The 27,736-nt window shown below is 44.5% G+C and overlaps 1 protein-coding gene across 2 annotated transcripts in view; it reads left to right on the forward strand.

Moving 5' to 3' along the window:
* The window catches only part of LOC147730798 (protein phosphatase 1 regulatory subunit 12B-like), a 654,976-nt gene that overhangs the window by 365,225 nt on the left and 262,015 nt on the right, over positions 1–27,736 (forward strand). For both annotated transcript variants that reach the window (XM_086955620.1, XM_086955619.1), the window contains exons 4-7: positions 3,504–3,663; positions 12,977–13,121; positions 16,577–16,651; positions 16,864–16,952. In XM_086955620.1, coding sequence (XP_086811746.1) covers positions 3,504–3,663; positions 12,977–13,121; positions 16,577–16,651; positions 16,864–16,952 — 469 coding nt within the window. The remainder of the gene's footprint in view (positions 1–3,503; positions 3,664–12,976; positions 13,122–16,576; positions 16,652–16,863; positions 16,953–27,736) is intronic.

Here is a 27,736-nt window from a genome sequence, read left to right on the forward strand (position 1 = left end):
GCCACAGCAATCTTCTTGATACCCTCTCACAACATGCTGGCATCCGCGGTACTGTCCTCCAATGGTTCACATCATACTGCACTGAGCAATCTAACCATATCAAACTAAAGAAGTCCACATCAACAGCAACTCTAATCAAGGTGTCCCCCAAGGCTCACTCCCCATGCCCTCCTCAACCTCTACATGGAACCATTTGCACTGATCCTAAAACAAGCTAAGATTGCCTAACATTTTTATGCAGATGACACCCAAATCTATATCAAAATAACTTTGACTTAAAGGCATCCATCACCTCAACAGTACTCTCTCCTGGATACACACCCGGCTCAACAACAACCACCTAAAACTAAACACTGAGCTACTACTCCTCCTCGTCCAGCCTAAAATAAATCCATATCTTATCCACAATTGGCTCGATAGTTTAACTGCACAAACTGTACAAAATCTATATCCAACTCTGTTAATTCTCTTGGGATTTCACTCAACAAAAGCCTGAACATGAAAGAATATTTTGACGCCTCAGCAAAAAGTGCATTCTACACACTAAAACACATTAAAAATCAAACCATTTATCCCTCATGAAGACTTGAAGACCTTAATCCAATCCCTAGTCCTCTCCAAGCTGGACTGCAGAAACGCAACAATCATTGGCACCCCAAAAATCTGCACTTAACGCAGCGGCTAGACTACTCTCTGGAGAGATACTATTTGACCACATCACTCCTACCCTCAAGACGCTCAACTGGCTACCAATTGAAGCGAGAAGTATATTCAAAACAGCTTACATAACCCTCAAAGCCCTCTGCTCTGGAAAACTAACTTATCTTACCAATAAACTCACAAAAGGCGGCCCAAAAAGACCTCTACGAAGCTCAAATACTCTTCTCCTCATCCCTCTAAAATTCAAGACAACCAAATCTCTCACTTGATCCTTCTCTGGGAACGCCCCTGGAATCTGGAACACCTTTTCTAACGAATGCCGAGACAACCCATCCTACCTTCACTTCAGGAAAAATATAAAATGATCTCTTTTCAACAAATATCTAAACATACCTACTTTTCATTATTTTGATCTACTAAATACCTCGTCCGACGAACACACTGCTCACTCTGACCTCTATTCCCACCACCCCTCTGTATTCTCTGCCCCCAACATAAACTGCATTATTATATGCATCCCACTTGTACCTTATGTCTTTAAATGACCTGCTTCCTCCCCACACTGTTTATCTCTCTCCTGCTTTATATTGTATTACTCTTTGCTTCCTACTTATGTTATGCTGCTTGCAAACAATGTATATTTAATTCTTGTAAATCACTCTGATGCCCTCGGGTCAAGTTTGCGCTATATAAATCTCAAAATAAATAAAGCTCTTTAAACACCGTTGACTACAGCACACATTCTTGAGCATAGGGGAATGAGAGAGGGTTGGTGGGTAAGAGCGACTGATGGCACAGTTTTGTATCTGCCTTTTAAGTCAGGTATAGGCTAGACAGTGCATGCACAGTTGGTTGTGAGTCATATTGTGGCCTACCAAGAACATAGAGGGTCTTGGATTCCTCCCATTGCTTACCATTCGTTGTTTTTCCTGTCACTCTGCCAATGTCTTATTTGTGCCCTAGCTTGTCAATCACTGGTTAGTCCCTCCCATGGAGTATTGCCTCTTTACGGTCATGTTGATTGGCTGGCATCTCTGCTTCCACTACTTGCGTTTTAAGCCCTATTCAGTTAGTCTCGCCTACACAACGCATGTACTGTGCTGCAAGATGTATTGTTTACAATTCATTGAGCATAGAACCTGTCCACAACATACCATTAGTTGTTTTCATTGTCACTCTCATTTGCAATTTTTCGATTGCCTATCGCCTGTCGGCTTCCTGTCCTTTTTTATGTTGGCTCTTCCTGTGATCATAGACTAGGTACATGTGTTCTTCCTCATCTTTGTTCTTCTTTGCCTTTTTTGCAATGCTCTATATTTTTAACCATTTTGATGTTGTTCTTTGACATGCAATGTGGATTCCAACTTTTAACACTGGCTCCTTATTTATGTTGCTTTCACCCTATCTACTGTCTCTATTTGAGTTTTAGTTACTTTACGCTTTAGTTACTTACACATCCAACTGAATTACTCTGTCACTCCACTCGGTCACTCCACTCGGTCACTCCACTCGGTCACTCCACTCGGTCACTCCACTCGGTCACTCCACTCGGTCACTCCACTCGGTCACTCCACTCGGTCACTCCACTTGGTCACTCCACTCGGTCACTCCACTTTCCTCTACGCCACTCCCCCCTACTCCATGTCACTGCACTCTACACTGCTCCACACTATGCCATGCCATTCTACTCAATGCCAATCTACTCCACTCTACACCAGACCACCCCTTTCAGTGCCACTCTACTCCAAGACACTCTATTCTAGGCATCTCTTTTATGTGCCACTCAAATCCACTCTACGCCACTCCACTCTGTCTCTCTTCTCTGCGCCACTCCACGTCACTCTACTCTTCACCACAGTGCCATTTTATGGCACACTACCCCATTCCAGTCTAGGCCATTCCACTGTGTGCTGCTCCATTCTACGCTACTCCATGCCCCTCCACTGTACAGCACTATATTCCACACCACTCTACTCTCCTCTAAGCCACTCTTCCTACGCCACTCTACCTTAAGCCGTGCCACTATCTTTTAGCCATGCTGAACAGACACGCAGCTGTACAACATGGTTAAAAAACATTGGCAAAGCCAAAAGCTCTCACATAGGCGTGCCAATTGGCTTTACTGGTAGAACAGTGAAAACTTTAAAGCAGAGGAGCTCAGACACCAACATTGGTAAGGAAGAGGTGAATGGCGTAGACATGGTGTGAAGAAAAGCTCAGAGGTAAATGCGATGGCGAGGAGAACAACAGAAAGAGAGAATCAGTCAAGATTGGGAAAGCTGCCTACTCCTCTATTTAAGTGAAGAACTGTGATTTAATTGTTCAGAAAAAACCAAATAGCAATTAGGAGTGAGAATCACAAAGATGGAACAGCCGCAAGAAAATACGTACGTGCTGCTATGTTTGATTTGAAACCTTTAGTTTAGAATCCAAATGTTTCTTTGCTTCCTAGGCTTTTGGCCCCTTTGGAAATAATTAGGGAACAATAGAAGTTTCTTCGATAATGGTGTCTAAAGGCTTTGAAAGTGAGACAGGCAAGCTTGATGTATTGCTCCCTCCCCTGTATTTTATATTTTATTATTAATGGCCATTGATTTGTCTATTGATTGGCCATCTCTGTCTGTGTTTGGGCTACATTGATAAGTACTGTTTGTTTTGGGTTCTCTGCTTTTTAAGCCTGCTTTGATGCAGTTCTCTGCAATTGTTCTGTATGCATCATTGTATGTTTTGGGATGCAGTGATGGTTGTTTGTACATTTGCGTTCATGTTTATTGTCCTTTTTGATTTCGAGGTACATTGGTATGTCTTCCTGTGCACGTACTGAAATCCCTACTGTTTTCCAGGCATAGACTTGGAGACTGCGAGGAAAGAGGAGGAGCAACAGATGTTGAAAGACGCACGCCAATGGGTGAACAAAGGGAAAGTAGAGGATGTCCGACATCCCAAGACTGGTGCGACGGCCCTGCACGTGGCAGCCGCCAAAGGCTATATGGAAGTGATGAAGTAAGTGTCGGTGCACTTGGAAGATCGGGTTCCAGTGATCCTGAAAATTCAAAGTTCCCCATTCTGAAATGTGCTCTGAAATGAAATGAAATAATTTATTTATAGAGCGCACGGTGGCCAAACGGCTTCCTGGCGCTGAGAGCTCTACTGAACAGAACAGACAGGGCCGAGGAAGTTAGCAGGGGTAGGCCTGGGCAAACAAAAATGTTTTGAGCGCTTTACGAAAGTGTGAAAAGATGGGAATAGAACACATAGAGAGAGGGAGAGAGTTCCAGAACCGGGGGGCAAGGACAGAGAATCTGGTTCCACCAGTGCGGGATTTACGAAAGCGGGGAACAGTGAGGAGGGCAGAGGTAGATGAGCGGAGGGTACCGGCAGGGGTGTGAGTGGAGATCAAAGAATTGATGAACGCCGGAGCAGAGCGATCAACAGCCCGAAAGACTAGACACCCTAGTTTAAACAGGGATCTCTGAAGAACGGGGAGCCAGTGGAGAGATTTGAGGACGGGAGTGATATGGTGAGTTTTGGGAAAATGAGAAATAAGTCGGGTAGCCTGATTTTGGATTGCATGGAGACGACGGGTTTCGTAGGCAGGAATACCCACGAACAAGCTGTTTCCATAATCAAGGCGGGAAGTGATGAGGGCCGAGATGATAATTTTGAGGGAATCAAGGGAAAAAAACGGGAAATTTTACGAATCAGACGGAGGGAAAGAAAGCAGGAAGACGCTCTGTGCCCAATCCCCTAGTTTTGTCGATGTGGTTGATGTGTTTATACTGAGGACGTCTTAACAACCTAGAACTGTCTGAAATGTCATCGGTAAACTCTTCTAGAGTATCAACAATTTAAAAAAATTCAAATAATTTCTCCTTCAGGTATCTTAAATAGTCGTCTGTGGATAACAGATCGATCTGCATTCAACATCACCAAGATGAGTAATTGAGTCTCAATTCTTGTAAATGATCGGCATGGTATTACTAAGTAAGAAGAATGCTGAAAACAGTCTAGAAAAATTGAGCGGAAAGAAGTTCAGAGGCTAATCTAGACCGGGGTCAACTCTGAAGTTCACTTTAAAACATGCCTCCAGCTGGACTCCGAGCTAATCACTCACTGTCCTTCCTGACATATTGGAGTGGAGGGCTTATATTGACCCAGTCCCGGCCACATCCTTGCACAAGCTCAGGGTTTGCCCTATATTGAAAAATACTACAGAACCTCATTCCACTGCAACATCTTGATCACCTTCACTATCCCCAGAATAAGTCTATTGACCCAGACCTAGATCAGAATCTCTCTGCAGAACAACCAACCCCATAAATTGGCCCATGCCCACATATGGCAGAGATTACATTTGGAACGATTACACAGTGGCTACTCAAGATGGATCACAAAATCAAATTCTATGTTTAGGAAAGGTGGTTTCTACATTGAGACCCTCTATAGTATGCAGTGATTTGTCCAATACCTGCCAGTACTATTAAAGAAAAAAAGCTTTTTAAATTGTCATTTGAGTGTTTTAAGGACTAGGTGAAAGCATGTGTGATCACACCCAGGATGGAGAAAAATATAAGCTTGCTCCATAAGTCTAAATCTTTATATGTGAACATGTTCCATCTGATTCCCTTGTCCATACTGCACATAAAAGGGTATTCATGCAGCGCACATGGGATACCCCTACTCCTAATAGGGAGAGTAAAAAGATTGAAGCTGTCACCTAAAGGGTAGTTGTCCAATGATGAACTACCTACTTCATCATACTCTCCATATACGACAGGAACTAGTGAGAGCAAATGGAAGAGTTTATCAAGCCCCTTCCTGATGCTTACAAAAAAACAACTGAAAGAAATTCACTGACAAGGCAAACCAATTTCCAATACTAATATTCCGTACAACCCCTGGGCTTCCACACTAAGGTACAGCAAAACCTTGTTGGCTTACCCCATTGGCCACAACAGTTGATTATGGAACACGTTCTTCACACTCTAGATGTTAAAAAATCCCTTATATACTGCCTTGACCACTTTTGAAGACCAAACAGCTCTTTGTAGCTTTTGGACTGCCCCGTCTTGGAAGTCACATTTCTAAAGCAGACATTGTTAGGTGGATGGCCAGATGTATTCAGAAATGTCAAAGACAAATGCACATGTCTGTGTTTCTAGGGCACATTCAACTTGGAAAGGAGCATTTGCAACATCCCTCACTCAGACATCTGTAAAGCTGCAATGCGATCTAACATTTAAACGTTCACTAAGCATTAAGCACAAGTGAGGCAACTTAACTTAAAACTGGTCCAAATCCTGTCTGCTGTTTACCTGTAACAATCAGTTTACAGCTTAGTGATCTAGATTCACAAGCAATCACTCACATCCTCATATACAAGCGCTTGGTTCAATGTCAATCAAACTAGTCCCCATTGATGCTTAATCCTCTACCACTACACACTTTGCATCTCTGTACCTACTCTGTAATGTATTCTTACCACTAGGGGAAAAACAGAATCTCAGGTGGAGTTGTCGCATTGTGTCCTTTAGGGGAGAGATCTAAACAACTTGTAATATCTGCGCTCAACACTGGATGGCAAAAGTGTGCTCAGCATGTGAATTTACACCAATACAAGCTGCAAACCGATTTTAACAAATAAGCAATGTGTTCGAGGCATGTGGGCTGCTGAATTCATATCTGTGCATAGATTGCCGCCTAGTGTTGGGTCCGGATGATTGCACATTGTTGTCCTGGAAGAGTCTTCAAAGTATCACGAGATAGGTGGCTCCTCCCCTGGACTACAGTGCGCATGGGCATCTTCTCCATCCTTAGATTGTTTTTTTCCGCCATTGGGTTCGGAAGTGATTTCCAACTCGGAGTTCGGAATCGATAAAAAACTTTTCTAAAAGGCCAAAAGGCCTTCGGGGGCGTCGGTATTGTTATTGCGATCAGTACCGATAACTTTCTTTCTGTAGTTTATACTCGGAGCGTCAAATCTGGCCACGTGGCCTTTTCGACACCAAGGGACGATCATCGATGGAACGAAGTCCATTCAAATGATGCCCCAACTGTAACTCGAAATTTCCACACATAGATAAACACTCTGTTTGTAACAAGTGTTTATCTCCGGAACACAATAAAGCCGACTGCTTAGCTTGTGCGCAGTTTTGATCGAAGAAAACACTTAGGCTTCAAAGAGCTGCGAGGCAGACGATGCAAAGCAAGCGCCTGAGCCGGAGAACATCTTCGAAGACGACGAATAAGTCGTCGAAGCTGAGGACTCAGACCAACAGTCGGAGCAGGGGTCGGAACATGACTCCAACTTCTACGTAGGGGACGACGATCCAGGCATAGGAGCCGTCGAGGACGACTCCGGCGAGGACACGGGGCCAACCGTGAGTACGGAGCCCAGTAATGTTACCGATACGCTTCCAGAGGCTCAGATCGAGGCATCGCCGGAAGGCCTTAGCCAAGACCCTACCATCGATTCTATAGCCCCGCAATTCAGCCCGGCTAAGAATATCAGACAAGAGCCATCAGTGCGACATTACCATTCCTTGGTAATATCGTAACAGAAGGAAGCAAAACAGAAACCGAAACTGATAGACTTTACAGTCTTCGGACCGAGAGGGGCGGATCCATTGGCGCCGACCAAAAAGAAAATGGCCCTCGACCAGGCCGGGTCGCATATGAGGGTTGGCGAGCCGATGGCCAGTACACCCAGAGACATGCCTACGCTGTAGGCCGTCGAACCGACAAGATCGATGTCGACGCCAGGCAACATAAAGAAGACGGTTGTCGAACCGAAGCAAAGAGTCGACACCTGAAGACGGTGCAGACAAAAACACTCGACCCGAAGGCAAGGATCGAGGCGAATGGGTCCGTCGAGCCACGGCAACAAATCATCGCTCCGAAGCAGCAGGCTTCGAAGACGAGACAAGCCCAAAAAGTGATTATCGAACCGAAGAAAACGATCGGATCGATAACAATTTCGGCACCGAAGAAGTTTATCCAGCCGAAAAAGACTGTGGAGGCACAAAAGTCCCTCTGACCGGTAAAACTTGGACTTCCACCGCACATGAGGCAAAAAACGGTTGAACCAACAACGGAAATCGACCCGACGCCAACAAAGATTGCAATAACGTGGAAAAGAGCTCAGCCACATAAAGAGCAAGAGCCCTCAACAGAAGAGCAATCAAAGCTGTACGTCGATACTGGCAGAGTTACCCTATTAAAAAGGAAAATCAGACCAGATACTTATGCTGAAACCTACAAAATTCCACTAAAGAAAAAAAGAGACTCTTCAACATTTCCTACTCTCTTTGAGCCTATCAGACCACATGTGCAAGAGACTTATACATATTCTCCCACACACACAGATGAGGATGTAGAATATGAGGATAATGAAATTTATAATTATCCTGTGGACAATGACCAGGACAACCAAACTCAACAATGGTCTGACCCTGTAGATCCTGTAGACTCTCAGCCCATGCAAGACAATACTGCATACCCTGTAAAGACTTCGCCTACAGAGGACACAGCTGCTTTCAATGCATTGCTAGAAAGAGCAGCATACAACCACCACGTGGAAATGCATGCAGACCCCATTGAGGAAGACTTCCTTTTTGATACTTTCAACACCTCTGAAAGATCAGTGAAAACATTGCCAATCTTAAAGGGGGTGCTTAAACATGCAGGGGACATATTTAAGGAAACAACCAGGGCACGAGTCATTAACCCCAGGATAGAGAAAAAATATAGGCCAGCACCAGTAGACCCTTCCTACATTAAGGGACAGCTACCTTTAGACTCTTTGGTAGTATCCAATGCACGCAAACGTGCAAATTTGCAGACTACTGGCGAGGCTCCACCTCCAGACAAGAAGTCTAAGATTCTGGAGGCCTCGGGCAAAAGGGTAGCTGCTCAAGCAGCTAACATATGGAGAATCTCAAACACACAAGCCCTGTTAGCCAGGTAGGACAGGGCCCATTACAACACACTTCAGCAGATTCTCCAGCATCTGCCTGACCTTTATAAGGAACAAGCAGAATACCTAATACAAGAGTTCAAGCTCATATCTAACGCCTCCATCAAGTGTGCGCTAGATGCAGCAGACACAGCAGCCAGGGCTATCAATACCAGTGTCATGCTTAGACGACATGCGTGGCTCCGCATATCTGGGGTTAAAAATAAGGTTCAAAGCACTTTACTTAATCAACCAGTGAACCCTGATTATTTGTTTGGCCCTAATGTGGACACAATACTGGACAAAATGAAGAAGGATACTGAGACTGCAAAGTCTATGGGAGCCTTGCAGTCACAACAATACAGAGGTGGCTCCTTTTGTCGCTCCGGCAACAGAGGAGCTGCAAAAGCAGGCTCAACACAGCAAACCTCATATAGCAAGGGGAACACGCAAAACACCTACAACAAGAACAGTAGAGGTGGATACCGTGGCAATAACAGCAAGGGTAGAGGATGAGGGAATAACACCACCAGATCCTCTACCAATTCCAAACAGTGACTTTCTGTCACTACCCCCAGACCATGTAACACCGGTCGGGGGAAGATTACAGCAGTTCCTGCAAGTCTGGTAAAACATAACCACAGACAAGTGGGTGAGGCAAATTATACAGCATGGCTATTGCCTAGAATTAACCTCCACACCACCCAACATTCCCCCAAGACACCGTCCTATGTCCGCAGAACACCTACACTTATTGCAGCAGGAAGTCATCAGCATGCTACAAAAAGGGGCCATAGAACTAGTACCCTTAGAACACCAGGGTACAGGGGTGTACTCGCTGTACTTTCTAATCCCCAATAAGGACGGGTCTCTCAGACCAATTTTGGACCTCAGGCCCCTAAACCAATACATTTTATCAGAGCATTTTCACATGTTCACTCTACAGCAGGTGCTACCACTGTTGCGTCAAGGAGACTTCCTCGCAACACTGGACCTCAAAGACCCATATTTCCATATACCAGTACATCCAGCACACAGGAAATATCTCAGGTTTACAATACAAAACCAGCACTACCAATTCAAAGTCCTTCCTTTTGGGGTGACAACAGCCCCAAGAGTTTTCACCAAGTGCCTCGCGACAGTAGTTGCACATCTAAGAAGACAGCATATTCTTGTCTATCCGTATCTGAACGACTGGCTGATACAAGCACAGTCAGCCCAACAATGTGCCAGCCACATTTCACGCACAGTTCACCTCCTGCACAGTTTAGGTTTCTCGCTGAACTATCCAAAGTCCCATCTTCAGCCGGCCCACGTACAACAATACCTGGGAGTGACTATAGACACTCTGCCAGGGATAGCACAACCAAATTCTGTCCGAATAAACAGCATTCAGACGCTAATCCAAAAATTCAGGCCACAACACTCGCTCCCAGCCCGAGTGTTTATGCAGCTAATAGGCATGATGGCCTCGTGCATTGTCATAGTCCCTCATGCAAGACTACACATGCGTCCGCCTAGCACGTCAGTGGAACCAGGCTCAAGGACAATTAAGCGACCTAGTGTTGGTGACCAGTCGTGCATACAACTCTCTGCATTGGTGGAATCCACAAAACCTTTGCAAGGGACGACTGTTCCAAGAGCCTGTACCACAAATAGTCTTAACGACGGACGCATCCCTCATAGGGTGGGCAGCCCATGTCCTCCACCACACAGTGCAGGGCTTATGGACCACGCAGCAAAAGAAAATGTCCATCAACCTACTGGAGCTGATGGCAATTTTTATGGCAATAAAAGCTTTCGAAGTACATCTCTGCAACAATACCGTGTTGACCTGGACGGACAACATGACTGCGATGTACTACATACAGAAACAGGGAGGAACACACTCTCCACAGCTGTCACATCTTGCACAGAGCATATGGAAGTGGGCCATTCAAAGAAACATTTTTCTGATGGCAGAACACCTCCCAGGCAAGGACAATCCGATAGCGGATCTGCTCAGCAGACACAGCCAACAGATGCACGAGTGGGAGATTCACCCCACAGTGCTTCAACCATACTTCCAACATTGGGGACAACCAGAGATAGACCTGTTCGCCACAAAACAAAACGCCAGTACTTCGCCGCAAGGTTCCCACACCCGCAGTCTCAAGGCAATACGATATGGACGAATTGGTCAGGCAAATTTGCCTACGCTTTTCCACCAGCACCGTTGATACCGATAGTGGCACGCAAACTGCGCCAGCACTCCATGACGCTAATCCTGGTTGCTCCAACATGGGCGAGGCAACCGTGGTACACCACGTTCCTAGAACTTTCCGTGGTGCCTCATCAAAGACTAAAACTAACACCCAGTCTCTTAACGCAGTGCCATGGAGACATTCAGCACCCAGATCCGCAGCAGGTGAACCTTGCAATCTGGCTCCTGAAGTCATAGAGTTTGGCTACCTAAACTTACCTCCTGACTGCATGAACATTATCAAGGAGGCAAGGAGACCTACCACAAGAGCATGCTATGCGGCAATGTGGAAACGTTTTGTCATTTACTGTAACAATGACATAAACCCACTGGACGCATCAACTCAAAATATTATATGCTATCTTTTGCACCGACACCGTTGCAATCTAGCCTACACATCCATTAGAATACACTTAGCTGCCATAGCAGCTTACCTTCAAAACAGGCGACACCTTTCGCTATTCATAGTGCCTGCAATTAAAGTATTCATGGAGGGGCTCAAACGAGGGATCCCCCCCAAGACACCCACCTTCACCTGTCTGGAACCTAAACGTTGTTTTAACCAGACTAATGGGACCACCTTTTGAACCTTTACACTGGTGTGAAATACAATTTTTAACATGGAAGGTGGCTTTTCTCGTAGCGATTACTTCGCTTAGAAGAGTTGGCGAGCTGCAAGCCCTAACTATTCAAGACCATTCTTCCAAATTCACGCAAATAGGGTTGTGCTTAGGACAAACCCTAAATTCATGCCAAAAGTGGTATCCCACTTCCACATCAATCAAACAATAGAACTTCCAGTGTTCTTCCCAAACCCACAGTCCGTTCCTGAAAGGGCTCTACACACACTAGATGTTAAAATTGCTCTCCTATATTACATAGACAGGACAAAAGATTTCAGGAAGACAAAACAGTTGTTTGTTGCTTTTTCACCACAACGCAAAGGAAACCCCATTTCTAAATCTGGACTAGCCAGATGGATAGTTAAGTGCATTCAAATATGTTATCTTAAGGCAAAACGCACTTTAACAGTTCCCCCAAGAGTGCATTCTACACGCAAAATGGGGGCATCCACGGCTTTCCTAGGAAACATTCCTCTAGAAGAAATATGTAAAGCAGCCACATGGACAACCATAGATACTTTCACAAAAACCTATTGTGTTGATGTACACTCCAAACAGCAAGCTGCTGTAGGACAGGCTGTTCTAAAAACTCTGTTTCAGACTTCTGCAGCTGGCACAGGTAGCCACCGCTAAGGTAGAGACTGCTATACATTCTATGCACAGATATGAATTCAGCAGCCCTCATGCCTCGAACGGAATATGCTACTTACCAGTATGCATTTGTTCTTGGCATGTAGGGCTGCTGACATTCATATCGTCCACCCTCCTCCCCGGTGCCTGTCGCAGCTGTAGCATTCATTCTAACTCACACTTTCTTGCATGGACATCTCTTACTGTACAATACTCCATCTCTGCCACAATGGCGAAAAACAATCTAAGGATGGAGAGGATGCCCATGCGCACTGTAGTCCAGGGGAGGAGCCACCTATCTCATGATACTTCGAAGACTCTTCCAGGACAACAATGTGCAATCATCCGGACCCAACACTAGGCGGCGATCTATGCACAGATGTGAATGTCAGCAGCCCTACATGCCAAGAACAGATGCATACTGGTAAGTAGCATATTCCTTTCCATAGTTTTTCTTAAGAAATTCCTGAATTCCTGCCTCTGGTAATCTTCGCAACATTCTAGAATGAGAAACGGTATTGAATACTGTTGGGAGGTCCAACAGCACAAGCAGTGAGGTGGTGGTGGTGGTGGTGGTGTTAGTGTTAATAGAACATCTAATGTGGTCGGTCACCGCAACCAAAGTGGTCTCAGTGATGCATGAGGATCTAAAACCCGATTGGGATTGGATATGGCCTGCACCTTTCCTGATACGCCATGTCTCCCTACAGAGTAGGTTCTAATCTTCAGCACCACAAGTTATGACTGTAGTAAAAAGACAACTGTGCATAATAATGTGTCTAGTTCACCCAATTTGTATGCACCACAGTTAGTTTAATATTCCTGCTCATGGTCGAAGACTTTCCCTGACAAATGCATGGGTTTCAGGCTGCTCCTCCAAGTTGGATATGATGTGGATGCCACTGACGCAGATGGGTGGAGCCCTTTACATGCTGCTGCGCATTGGGGCCAGCAGGAGGCATGTCGTCTGCTAGTGGAAGAGCTGTGCAACATGGAAGCTCTCAATACGGTGGTAAGTGTCCTCTGCCCTGGAACTAGCTTTATGTCCACTGTCACTCCTCTTTGATCACTTTATTTATTTTTGCTGCTTTTTTCCTTGCTCTTCTGCTTGTTGACTCCTGCACTTTAGGACTTACCACCATCTTTATGATGCCGATCCTCTCACACCTGCTGACTGTGGGGTTTTTCTACTTGCTTTTGCTTTACCCTGCATCTTTCTAGGTCTCTGTATAACACACAAACCACATGCAGAGGCACAAAAAGTGCACGCCTCCTACTCTTCCTTCCTCCCCCTCACTCTCTTCTCTCTCCTTCAGCTTTAGCCCCCCTCTGTCTCTTAACGTCCGTCTATCCCTCCTGCTGCTCCCACAGCCCCTTTCTGCTGCTGCTTTGGTTGCTCTTGTTTTTATGATCTACAATTCTTTTTTTAAAATATATTTTTATTAAGCAACTCCAAATATTGTACAAAAGATAAAAACATGTTTACATATATCACATATATCAATAGTAAAAGAAATAGACCTGGGTTATTCATAGTATTGGTTTAAAAAGCTAAAACATCATAATATCAGATAAAATATCATACGCCAGAAGATTTTAAAATCAATGTAGAATAATAGCGCTAGAGACAGAGGAAAAAGCAATTTATCATTACTCATTTCTTATACAATTGTTCCAGGCAATATTTGGCAGCCAAATTTGGCTCCCATGTATTCTAGCCTTTTTCCCTCTAGCTGCATAAATTGCTTTTTCCTGATTATAGATCCCCAAAAAGCGGGTTAACCAAATTTGAAAATTCGGGGGAGATGATCTACTATTCTAATGCGGTGCCCTTGCTGCCATAGGTGTGGGCTGCTGCCCTTTCACACAGTATAAAATAAAACCTCAGCATCCAGGTTCCTGCGCGGCATTTGTTAGCCTGAGCCTCACTCTGAGGTCAGTCTCCTTTCTCCACTTTATAGAACACTTTGTGCACATGGGACGGGGCACTACTCGCTTAACTCTGAATTACACAATTAGATGTTTTGTTCTGCCTACAATCCTTTTTGCTGTTAATTCCTGGCCCTCTGTCGCAGAGCTAAGTACATGAGAATGCTTCACAGGTCGCTGGGCTTGGTCGTTTACATATTCCCTGTGCCAGAGCTTCCCACAATGTGTTACCACTGAGGGAGTGCGGGGGCTGACATGCAGAGAAAAGTCTTGGACGGTGACCTATCCAGAGTAGAGTTGTTCCCAGCACTTAGGATGATGCCTTGACGCTTTTGTACTTGGTGGCAACAGAAGCCTCACTCTTCCAAAAAGTGGTGTCGATGCATGTGCTATTGTGTTGAAACCATTTTAAACATGGCAGAGGATAGATGGCACAATGCTGACTCTTCTACTGTTGTCTCCAAGAACTTGAACAATAAATTCAGAATGCAAACAGGGTGAAATCTCCTGTGCAGTTTTGTCTCACCGGGATGGTATGTAAGAAATAAAGGTCTGGCTTTTATTTCTTTCTACAGTTTTGAAAAGAAGACAAGTTCATTGATTTGAGTGGCAAAATATTCCATTAAATCACCCTATTCTATCTATAACTAGCTAAATCCCTTGTGATCCATGTAGGTTTTGGGTTACACTTGAAAGAAGATCGCAAACCATACAGGCATATGAAAGTCCAGCCAGGGGTGTGTTCTTGTGGTAGGCAGGCCTGACAGGCCGTGCTTATTTGCTATCCAATGTCATAAGACTCCAAGAATCTGGTGGATATTCTCCTTCTTTTTTTTAATTATTTTTTTTAGTATTTTCAGACCGTGCATTGCCTAAGAGCAAGAGGGGTATGGGCTAGGGTTGTGCTGGCAGAGTTCTATAGATTATCTCTGTAAGACCATCGGTCAGTTTTTTTTTATTTTTTATATTTCATTGGGTAAAGGTGGAGGGAGTGTATGAAAGGCACAGTTATGCCTCCCAATGCTTTTTTTGCTTCTACCTGTCACTCAGCCTGGTGGGGTGGAGAGCGTAATGTTTCTCCTATTTGTTAATTTTGTCGCAAATTATACAGGACCCCTGGGATCTGCAAACTAGTAGGCAAAAGTCAACCGCCATCACCTAATATTCCCAAGTTGCCCAACCTCTTAACTCCCCACTCACTTTTCCTCATCTCCGTATTTCTTGAGTGATTTTTCAAAGGCCAAAATGCCATGAATCTTAGCACAATGAAGCTGGGTCGTCCTTCCGCGCTGTGTCAGAAATACTGGGGAACCTCACACTGTCTCAGACCAACACCATTTTAACTAGGTTATCGCAAAACTCTGTAAATCTATCCTGCTTTTCAAATGGGTGGCTGGCTGGCTATACACACTAGACTGTTACATATTTTAAATGCCCCTCTAACCTCTGCACAGCTTGTCTACAGGGATGACATTTACTTAATTTAGGAGGTATTTAGTCTAAACTTTGCAGCAATGGTTAGCACCAAGGTAATGGAGGAGAGTGTATATAGGTTTTTGGTGTTCCTATATCCAACATTACCTTGTGACAGGCTAATGAGGACATCATTGATACCGGATGATTTTTGAGGCTCCCAGCTGCACAATCAGATAATTCTTCTCAGGCTTCTAAAGAGCCAGAGCTCTTTTTCTTCACGCAGGCTCTCTCTGCAATCAAGCATAGTCATCCATTCGTGTCCTCAAATGCTGTGCTTTCCCACCCTGTTCCTAAGGTGATCGCCTGATGTCATCAGGGTGCAGACAAGCAAACAATGTACCAAAACTCAATTCATGGTTTGACAACGTGCTCTAAAAAAGGAAAGGTTATCCCACGTCTATATTCCATTTGAATCGGCTCCCCCGAAATAGAGATGCAACTTACCTTCCAGCATTATCTATGTCTGCAAGGAGGTCTGGAGCTCTTGCTTGCACCTAAATGCTGTGCATCATCATGTGATTGGCTAGGCGCTAGCCTACAGTCATCTGGCTCAAGCTGCAAAAAATCTCCCAAACGCCAATTCATAGTTTAATCACTGTGCTCTTGTCTGGCCCGTGTTCTTCTCATTAGCTAATATCAAAGGGAGTCATAAAAGTCTTCGAACAACAATTTATACTGATAGAGATTGCCTCATACTGCTGTACTCAGCTTTACTTTAAAGCGTTTAGTCTATAGTTGCTTTGACCGATTCCAGTTTTTGGATCCTTGAAAAACTTACCATTGGAATATGTATATGAACATGTTACTCACTGTAGCAACAATGTTACTCTTGATCATGTAGTTCACCCTCTAATATTTTCGTTCTTACCATTTAAGTAGATGGAAAGAAATATAAACCAATATCAGGGGAAATCAATTGGCATGTTGGTGTCAGAACCGAAGTGTTCCATGGGTGCTATATTTCCATTCTGGCCAGTGGGGCAATCCCATTTGCTTGGAGGAAGCGCGGAACTAGAAGAACAAACTTCGCTTTTGTGAGTAACTTGTATTTTTTCCATGTAGGGACAGACCCCATTGGACGTGGCTGATGACTCTCTAGTATCCTTGCTGGAGGAGCTGAAAAAGAAACAGAGTGAAGTATGTTTTATTTCGAATTCGTGCACCCCCTTTTTTTCCTTTTCTTAACATTTATCCTGGCCTGAACACCGACTTAAACCATAAGTATTCCCTGACTCCCTTCTCCCCCCCCTCACCCCCCCCCCCCGCACTCTTTTCAGAGGCTCAGCATGTCTCTCTGTTGCACTCTCTGACAATTCCTAGTACTTTTGCTTTCTTCCTCTGTTTTTTAGTTGCGACTTGTCAAAGAGAAGAAGAAGCCTCCAAATTTGCTGATTGAGAGCAGCACTTCACCGACGAATCCTGCAGGCAGGGCACGAAGGTTGGTGTTTGGTATATCTGTACTTGTGAGCTCAAAGTGTGGACAGTTCTTGTATTTTCATGTGACCTCAATGTGTGTTTCTCGTGTTGGGTTTTTGTGTTTCCTGAGCTCAAGGTGGTTGTCCTGCATAAAGTGATGTTAGATGACTTTTTGTTATGTGAAATCCATGTCAGGTTGCACCTATCCGTTTAGTGTACATTTTGATTGAGTCTGTCAGTGCTTTCTAAGGTCCACCTATCTGTCCGACGTAGTGTGGTCAGTGAATGCTATAGGTCTGTGTCCTCTCCAGGTGTGTTCTGAACGTTTTAACGGTGTTTGTTGTACCAAGTTGCCATGCATGTTATGCGCTCCTGGTGGTTTTGTGTGCTAATATGTTTCCATGACCTTCATTTGAGTCTTTTGTTGTATGCTATGTATATTCCATTTGGCTCTCTTCTGTGTGACTAGTGCTTTTGTACTTTCTGTGAGATGTCGATGATGTTACTATTTGCCATGTATTGTGCCTCTTTCTGCTGGAAACGTCTGGTGTATGTCCTCTGTCACCTACTCTTTTCTGCTTTGAGCTTAAAAGTGTGCTGCCTGATGTAGACATTGGGTTTGTTAGCTCTTTAGTGTGTGTGTGTGTTTGTTTATGACCTGTTTCCGGGGTTTCTTAACATCTATAATAAGGCCTCTGTCTGATAAATTCGTGTTACTGTGATGTCCGAGTTGTTTTCTCTTCGATGAACCCTATTATTGTGTTCTTTATGAGTTGTCATAGTGCTCTTGGCTATCTTGTGCATATCTTCTCAAGTGCCTATTTGTTCAGTGGAGCCCTATTTTGTTCGCTCTCCGACAAGTATCCGGCTTTTGCCTGTTTGACGTGTGTGTTTCTGTGGACCATTGGATTTTCATCTTATTTGTTTTTCTCTCAAGGGCGCCTAACCTTTTTGAGAACCATTTCTATTCTTGAGACTTTATCAGTGGGTTTCCAGTGGTTATTCTGTGTGCCCTTGTGAATTATTAAAATTGTATCTTGTGCTGTGTTTCTGTAAAGTTATTTTTGTGTTTTGTACTGGATTGTAGTACTTTCATTTAAGCTTGTTAGACTAGCCTGTGAAATGAATGAAATTTGAAAACCTGTTTCTCGATATTTGGATCTTCATTAACGTTCATGATCACAGTATATTTGCATCCATGGTTGTGATGAAGGATTTTGTAAGCACTCTTTTGGAATGAAATCTTTTTACACTACCTATAGAAGGATTACATTAATTAACTAGACAATTTGGTGGATTAATATAAACCTAGCAATGTTCTCCTTTCCAAAAGGAAAGCTTGCGGGTAAATGTGAATAGATGAGCAGGTGTCTCCTAAATAAGATTGAACACCCTGTGGTAATTTACAGTTTGGCATAAGCAGAGAACTGTCTTAAATTGGCACAGCTCCACCTTGCCTCACATACTGTTATTTTGCATGAATTTAGAGGAGGACCAAACACCAGGGTTTCTGCCTGGAACCTTTGAATGGGAGACCATCCTCCACAGGGTCCACGTTTTGTGTATGCTCCTATTGAGGATTGGCATACAGTGTTTCCAGTATTCTTAAGCATAGCAGAACCTGGCAGAACAAGCATTTGCAATGCAATAGGTCTCACATTAGGAAAGTGTGAGCTATTGGTATTGTAAATGACACTTTTTTTTAAATATGTGTTGGCTTTGAAAATATATAAATTAATAGCATTGTGATTCACAAAGCCAATAGCTTACACTTTCCTAATGCAAGTCCTTTTGGCTATGGCAATGCTTGTTGGTAGCAAGCAAGGACAGTGCTGTTGTGATGTTGAGTGATGCTGTTGTGGTGCTGAGTGATGCTGTTGTGGTGCTGAGTGATGCTGTTGTGGTGCTGAGTGATGCTGTTGTGGTGCTGAGTGATGCTGTTGTGGTGCTGAGTGATGCTGTTGTGGTGCTGAGTGATGCTGTTGTGGTGCTGAGTGATGCTGTGGGTGGGCTGAGTGATGTGGTGGTGTCCCTGAGTGATGTGGTGGTGTCCCTGAGTGATGTGGTGGTGTCCCTGAGTGATGTGGTGGTGTCCCTGAGTGATGTGGTGGTGTCCCTGAGTGATGTGGTGGTGTCCCTGAGTGATGTGGTGGTGTCCCTGAGTGATGTGGTGGTGTCCCTGAGTGATGTGGTGTTGTCCCTGATTGATGTGGTGTTGTCCCTGATTGATGTGGTGGCGTCCCTGATTGATGTGGTGTCCCTGAGTGATGTGGGATGTCCTAGAGTGATGTGGGATGTCCTAGAGTGATGTGGGATGTCCTAGAGTGATGTGGGATGTCCTAGAGTGATGTGGGATGTCCTAGAGTGATTTGGGATGTCCTAGAGTGATTTGGGATGTCCCGGAGTGATGTGGTGGTGTTGTGAGGTGGGCAGCAGTGTGAGGCGTGCAGCAGTGTGCGGCGCGCCGCAGTGTCCGGCGCGCCGCAGTGTTCGGCGCGCCGCAGTGTTCGGCGCGCCGCAGTGTGTGGCGAGCAGCTGTGTGTGGCTGTGTGTGGCTGTGTGTGGCGAGCAGCTGTGTGTGGCTGTGTGTGGCTGTGTGTGGCGAGCAGCTGTGTGTGGCGAGCAGCTGTGTATGGCGTGCAGCTGTGTGTGGGGTGCAGCTGTGTGTGGCGTGCCGCTGTGTGTGGCATGCAGCTGTGTGCGAGGGAGCCAGTGTGTGTGGTCTGTGTGAAAGGGGGCAGTGTGAGTGGTCTGTTGGAGAGGGGTTTAGCATGTAAAGACTGCCAAAAGCGAGACTGAATAAAAGTGCTGTTTGTGGAGAAAGTGTTTTTGTTTTGCATACTAAATATAAGAAGGAAAGGATCGGTGGAGGTAGATGCGGTGGAGGTAGATACGAGTGGGAGGCGAAAACAGGGCTTTGGAAAATGAAAAGTGCAGCTTATGACAGAGAGAAAGAAGCAAGATAAAAGGACAGCGCGAATCAAGAGGAAGAGAGATAGGAAGAGACAGGGTGAGAGGATGAGGAATGTTAGAAACAGGAGAAGAAATGGGTACAAAAAATGAAGAAAATGTAAGGTGATAGTTGAAAAACGAGGAAGCTACGTCCAATGAAGCGGGAAAAGACGTAATGGAAAGGAAGAAAAACATGGGGATGGGTAAATAAAATAACAAGCTCTCGTCATTGCTGTGGCGGGGCGGGGGAGCGCATTCCTTTGAAGTCAGCAATTACACAGTTTATTGACCTCCACTGGCCAGTTATGTGGCTGCTGCACAGGGGCGGCTGGGGAGGGCCTAGACACGGTGTGGGAGGAGGGGGCTGGAGACGCGAGACATGGCCGAACCAACACGAGAGCAGGGAAAGACACTGTAAGGGAGAGAAGCGAGGCAAGATTATAGAAAAGACGGGAGAGGAAGGAAGAGAAAGATAGCCGGAGCGGAAGCGCATTCCTTTGAAGTCTGATGCGGCGAGCGGAGGAGCGGCAGCCTTTGAAGTCTGATGCGAGGCACAGACAATTGGTGGTGTGTCATGTGGCTAGTTTGTGCACGCGCCTGCCTTACATGAACTGTGTCTAATCCGCGGTTTTTGGTAGAGTTTTCGTACAGCTTACTAGAATTCTCGACAAACAAGCATTGCTAAAGCAATGCTTTAGGTCGACACCTAAAAAGGAAACAATGTCTCCAAAACAAATGGCTCCTTGTGTGTGAGGGTTATTTGATTTTATATTTCTGAATTAAACTCCTGCTTAGAGGTGGAAGACCACGGGGATGTTTCTGAAATTCAAAAACATTACAGTACATCTTACCTGGTATCCTGTTTCACCAAAATTCTCTGGCTGCATCGATGGGAGCATTTTCGGTGAAAATAGCTCACTAATGTAGTGGGAACAATTAAATGCTGCTCTTCCGTCTACTTTTTTCCCTCAAGAATGTTATTTTTCTTTCTGAAAATCTGTTCTGGCTTTAGTGAGCATTATTCGCAGAGAGCTTTGTGTTTAAGTTGATTTCAGACATCTCTAGAATCCTTTCCAGACATAAGTTTATCTGCCTTGTGAGATGGTCTGTATGGATTGGTATTTGGTTTTAAATTTTTTTTAGAGATTGTGGACTATCAATGTAAAGACAAAAACAGCTATTGCTGTTGTTTCCTTTGTTCTAGGTTAATTCAGAGGCTTCAGGGTTCCTCTACCACACTTGAGCGTGAAATTGCAATGCTAATATTGTGAGTTTGAAAAACATGTCTGTCCCACATTTCTCTTAGAAAATGTGATGAGCAGTTTAATATCTTATTTTAACTAATGCTAGTGTGGCATCATCCTGAAAAAATAGAGAATGTTTAAGAGCTAATTCAGTAGTTATGTGTTAATTTTATGATGTGGCATATGAGAATGTCAGGAATGCCAGAGTGTCCGAAATGCAAAATGCCTTAACAAAAATTGAGAAGACAACATTTTTCTTGGACAAATCAATGCAGTAACTAAGCAAGAGGGCAATGGGCCATGGGTTGCAAAATGTCGTTGTAAAAAGTTAAGTGTAAATGAGAAGAGTTTATTTCGCAGATAAGAAACTGAATTTTTTTGGAATGATGCTCAGCCATGATGGGAAATGGTTGCTTGTGGCTCATCTCAGAAAGGGTGGTAGTCTGAAACTTGTTTTCGAGAATAAAGTTGCCAATTTTTGGCAAAATGTAGTTAAGCCGTTGTACAGAATAAGATATACGAAAGTCATAACCATACTTTCGAGTTGTAAAAAAAAAAAAAAAGGTACCAGGAAGCAGAAATTACATCCATTATGTATGCTGCTTGTAATCTTTGGAGCGAACCTCCGTTTCAAAGAAATGAGTGCACGATTTATAACCAGCGAGTTTTTTCCCATGCGACAGCTGCAAAGTAACACAGATACTTCTTTATTCAGGTATCATGTATGACACGGTCTTTGCTGCCGAAGAGGTTTTGAGCCTGGTATTGATCTTCTCAGTTTATGTAGCATGTTCTCCGTTAATGTGCAATTCAGATTTCGTTCCCTCAAAGACTGACTTTGGCTATTTAGGAGAAAAAAGTGCTACGACGTTAGTTTTCATGGCAGTGTTGATGATTCATAGTAGAATGTAACCTGCGGGATTATCTTGATGATCTTCTGTAACAAGATTTTCTCTGATGAATAATTTTTATTATTAAGGCAAGAGTTATATACTCTATATATTCCTATATTCCTAATAAAACAAATTGTGTTACGAGGGCAGGGGGACCTAGTGACTGTTCTGAGGGAGAAAGGCAGCTGTGTGGATTAGGTATACTTGTATTGAACATTAATGTTTAGAACACTCTTTTGGATTCTGGATTTTTGACGTATTGTAAATAAGTAGCATATGCCTTATAATGATGGGTCTGTGGCTGTTGGGAAAGAATGGCAGTTGGATGAAGAGTGGTCATCCATTGGTTGGATAAGGTTCTTAACAATAGTAGCCACAATGTATGTAAAAGATGCACTCTTTGTGCCCACTAAATGTGACTGTATATTGGCGTGTTTGAAAATTGTATTCTCAAAATGGCACAACAAGATTTTGCATGCTTCAGCCTATCGTACAATGACACAACAATTGTCCTCCAGATTTAGAGGATTATTCAATTAAATTGAGAATTAATTTCCCAAACTTATATAATGGTTGTCAGGCAATTTCTATTTAAATACAATTACTTTCATTTTATGATGAAGATTTGCATAAACAACTAGATACGTATCCTACTCCTCATTCTGTGATGGCTCATACTTTAACTCATTCTTGCCTTTAAAAATTGGATTTTTGTTGACTCAACACAATTTAAGTGATCTGACTGGGAATCATTTACAAAATGGTCCTTTCCAAACGGTCTTTAGATATAGAAAATGCAAAGCACTCTAAAACATGTATATGTTTCCACTGAACATATCTAACTGATTCGCTTTGAAGTGATAGATTGCCTAGTAAGTGATCGTTTAGCCTTGAGTGTGACATTAAGTCCGAGTAATGGTTGTTGTAGACATCCCTTTAGTTATCTGTAGGCTCAGGACAAGTATTTCAGAAAATAATTGGTCTGCTATATATAGAGATACCCTTGACGGGTTTCCTAGGGATTGGTCGCTTGAATATCTTCTAGTATGGTATAACATTTTGAATTCAAGATTGTTAGCATATTTAATAGTTTAATGAAACGAAAATATAGCCAAGAATAGTTGAAGTTAATGTTCACAGTCAGAAAGTTGGGTTAACTTGGAGTGCGTCAAATTAAGGAAACACTTGCTCAAAAGAGAAGCATGTCTAATAAATCTAAGGGTCAGAAAAGCCTCTATGATGTTAAACACTCTAGAAGAGAAAATCGGAAATTGAATTAGAAGAAGAAAAACATTAATTCTATGCTTGTTGGGAGGAGATCAACAGTGTTATCTTACAAAATGATTCAAAAATTTTTTGACAATTGGCTAATAATGAAACCGTGGTTCAGCCCAACCTCTGGGAATATGCTACTCTAGAAAAAGTTGGATCATCTCTCAAACCTTTATAAGACTTGAAGGGGAAACTGCGACCAAAATTGTTTCGTCCTTGTAGACTTTTGATCCTCTGCGGTTAGAAATTATAAATGTTGAGGTCAAATCTACAATAATGTCAAAAATGAAACCATCTTGAGCAGGAGGTCTAGATACTTTTCCAGCTGAAATATTAGTGTCTAGCCTCAGTCCATTCTTCAGATGTGTTTCAATTAAGTGCATAATAAAAAATGTCCTAGCTATCGAAACGAAAGTTTCAATTCTATTAAAGACTCGGAGGTGAGGATTATGCCTTCTCTCTACGCTTAATTATCACAGCAGCCTTAACCCAACAACATGGCTACATTTCCCATGAACCATCGGGAAGATGTAGTCCTTCATCATGCAATCAAGATAGTTTGGCTCCCACATAGTCTGCTCTCACTGGCCCTTCCTCCTCTTTCTTTGCGCGGAGTCAGCCAGTGACCAATCCTTAAGCGTCCGGTTTACCCGCATCTGAACCTAGGAGGATAAAGGGATCATCAGTTCAGGGACAAGAATCCCATGACACTTATTATGACATTATGAGGCAGACTATCTAATCATTATGAAGAAAAATAGTACAGTACGAGGATACATCTATGAAGACAAGCAAGTATAACAGTAACTTTGGTAGCAGAGGTCAGCAATCCACATAAACAGTTTGAAACTGGTTTACTTACTCCAGTACGGGCGGGAAATCCTCTAGCAATCCCTAGGGCGGGAGTATCCTCGCCTCCGAGTCCTTAATAGAATTGAAACTTTCCGTTACGATAGCTAGGACATTTTTCTTTCTATGTCAGGACTGGAAAGCGAGGATTATGCTAGTTCTAAGCTTGCTCACAATGAGTTGAGCCATGTCCAGCACTGGCTTGAAATAAAACCTCTTAAAGATTGAGTCCGTAGACCAGTTGGCCGCGTTGAGGATATCCTCCAAATGCGCGCCTAAGCCAAATGCTTTTGAGCCCATCGCTCCTCGAGCCGAGTGAGCGCCAAAGTCCTTGAGGCTGATGCCTACTTCTTGCATGACCCACCTAACCCAGCGTGCTATGGTAGGGGAGGAAACCACTTTAAAGGGTTCGTGGAGTGGAATGAGCAGCTGGCGTTCGCCCGGAGGCCTGAGCTCCCCTTTCATCTCCTCATACGCTTTCAAACAACGTGTGACACACAACTTCGGAGAGTCTAGAAATTCCAGATAAAAGATAACTCTGGTATGACACTTAGTGCGTCTATGTAGAGTAAAAGTGATCCCAGATGGGGAAAACTTCCTGGAGGTGATGTCTATAGCTCGGACATCAGATACACGGCAGCAGGAAATGAGACACAATAACATTGCCAATTCCGCCGACAGCTGTTTGCGTGACAAGATCCTGTTGGGTTGCCAGGATAAAAACAAGTTGAGGACCTGGTTCACATCACAGAGCGCTAAATAGCGCGGCTCTGGAAGCAAGGAAAGTCGACTACCTCGGAGAAGTTTACAGACAAGAGGATGCTCCCCAAATGGTGAATTATCAAGCAGCACATGCCCTGCTGAAATGGCTAAACGAAAGTATTGATCGTCCTATAGGCCAAACCCTAAGAAGCCAAAGGACCCAAGAAATGTAAGATATATACCACATCTGTGTCCAAGGGATTGATATCCTGCCGCATACACCAACGGGACCATTTGCCCCAAGCGGATCTCTAATGCTTGACTGTACTGTCCGACCAGTCCCGCAAAATGAGTCCCTCAGCAGCTGCCAAAAGGCCTGGGAGTTCCCAGCATCGCCGGTAATCCTCCATACTACAAGCCGCAAGTATTTCTGCAGGACTAGAGGATGAGGAAGACCATCAGGACTTAGATGAAGATTCGGAAAGAGGGGGAGTAGGATTGGCGAATCCTGGGAAAGTTCCAGAAGAACCGGAAACCACACTTGAGACCTCCAAAGCGGGGACAGGAGTATTTTTTCCGCTTCTTGTCTCCTGACCTGGGCTGTCACCCAAGTGATCATCGTGAAGAGGGGCAAATGCATACCCCTTCTCCATGCTCCAGTCCTGTAGAAAGGCATCTGTTGCCTCTTCCAAGGGGTCCGGTCTCCAGATGAAGAACCAAGGAAGTTGGTAGTCCAGCCTGGAAGCAAAAAGATCCACTGAAAATTGGCTCCACAATGAGACTATTGTCCGTAAAACCTTTGTGTCCAGTTTCCACAGGCTGGAGTCCCAGAAGTTGCGAGATTGGAAATCTGCAACCAAGTTCTCCCTCCCTGGAAGATACTCTACTGTCAGTGACAAGTAGTGATCCAGGCAGAACTGCCAGAAGCTGGCAGCGAGATCGGAGAGAGCTTTGGATCTTGTTCCTCCCAGGTGGTTGATGTAACGGACCGCCGAGATGTCCATTTTCAACAGAACTGTGGGCTGTATGCATTCTCTCGTCCAGCAGCGCACTGCGAAGGAGCCTGCCATGTGTTTCAGACAATTGATGTCTAATCTGCTCTCGTCTGGAGACCATATTCCTCCGGCAGAAAAATCAGTGCTCCTGGCTCTCCAACCGAGAGTGCTGGCGTCCGATTCTATGACTAAATCGAGAGCTTATCCGAAAATCGTTCAACCATTCCAGGCCTCCATGTGTTGGAGCCACCATTGAATCCCCTCCCGGGCGTCTTCCGAAAGGGTCACTTAGTGGGAATAAGGACTCCCTTTCCGAAGGTGAAAAGCCTTGATACGTTGCAAGGCACGGTAGTGCAGTGGTCCCGGAAAAATCACTGGGATAGAGGCTGAAAGTAGACCCACTAAACACGCCAGGTCCAGAAGGGGTATCTGTTGTCTGGCAAGCGTCCACTGAAGTTCATGGCAGATTTTCGTTATCTTCCTCGAGGGGAGGCTTAGTGTGGAGGATCTTGAGTCGAAACGTTAAGCATTGTGAGGGGGAGAGTACTGACTTTGTTCAGTTGATGATGAACCCCAGACTCTGAAGAAAATTCACCGCCATCTGAAGATGAAGTTGAATTTGCCGGGAACAGGCGTGCATCAAGAGAAGATCGTCGAGGTAGACGATCAACGGAACGCCCGAGCTCTCAACCATTCCACCACGGGCTTGGGGACCTTGGTAAAACACCAGGGGGCCTATGACAGGCCGAACAGGAGGGAGACAAACTCGTAAGTCTGGCCTTGACAACAGAACTGGAGGAACCGCCGGTGAGGCGGGACAATGGGGATCACCAGATAAGTGTCCTTTAAGTCTAGGCGAGCCATCCAGTCCGATGGATGCAAAACATCACTGAGGAGGTATCCCCTCCATCTTGAAGTGGCGGTAGATGAGCCAGTCGTTAAACTCACTTAGATTGATTACGGGGCGTTTGCCCCGTCCGGTTTGTCTACCAGAAACAGATTGCTGACAAAACCTCCCGGATGGAGAGAGGATGGAGCAATCGCTCCTTTGAGCAGGAGGAAAGCTACCTCCTCATTTACCAAGACCGAATCCTGTTGAGAAAAGGTTATAGGATGGGGCCTGACCTGTTGGTGGGGGGTCTCCCAGTTACTCTATGTGAAAGCCCTGAACCGTCTGTAGAACTCATGGTCTTCTGTGACAGAAGTCCATGCCTGGTAAAAATTCCCCAGCCTCCCCCCTATTTTTAAGTGGAAAGAAGGGAGTACACTCACCAGAGGAAGAGGCTGCTGCTCCTCTGTAGCCTCGTCCCTTGACTCGACGACCCTTGGTGGGGTGAAAGTTGCAAAACGGTTTTGGTCCTGGAATTGAGCTATGGTGGAGCCTTGACCTCTGGGATGTTGGTTGTAGCCTCAGCTTCAGCCGGTCGAGCTGCTCCTCTTCCCTCTCGACCGGCCCCCCTGAAAACCCGGGGAAAAACCTTTTTAATGGTGGTCTGCGCTTTGTCCAAAGACGTAAAGGTATTTACTAACTTACCCAGTTCTTTAACGAACGGGTCTCTGAAAAGACCTCCTTGGGCAACAGCTCCGGCCTCAGATTCAGCTAAGTCCCCAAGCTTGGGGTTAACCTTAATAAGCATTGAGCGACTACGCTCTGTGGACAATGCACAGTTCGCATTGCCTAAGATCACAATTGCCCTCTGTGCCCAGCCGGAAAGGGAGTTGGGAGAAATGAGAGAACCTGAAATTTTGACTTCATCGGCCATATTTAGGATTTTGGTTAAAGGGCCCAGGACGTCCAGGAGCGTGTCCTGGCAAGCTCTCCAAGAACGAGCTATCCCTTTCTTGTGGTCCCTTTTGAACTTCTGGAGAAAAGTCACCATGCGCCGGTCAATTTCCGTA

This window comes from Lissotriton vulgaris, chromosome 2_1 (assembly GCF_964263255.1).
Source record: "Lissotriton vulgaris chromosome 2_1, aLisVul1.2, whole genome shotgun sequence".
Classification (NCBI taxonomy): Eukaryota; Metazoa; Chordata; class Amphibia; order Caudata; family Salamandridae; genus Lissotriton; species Lissotriton vulgaris.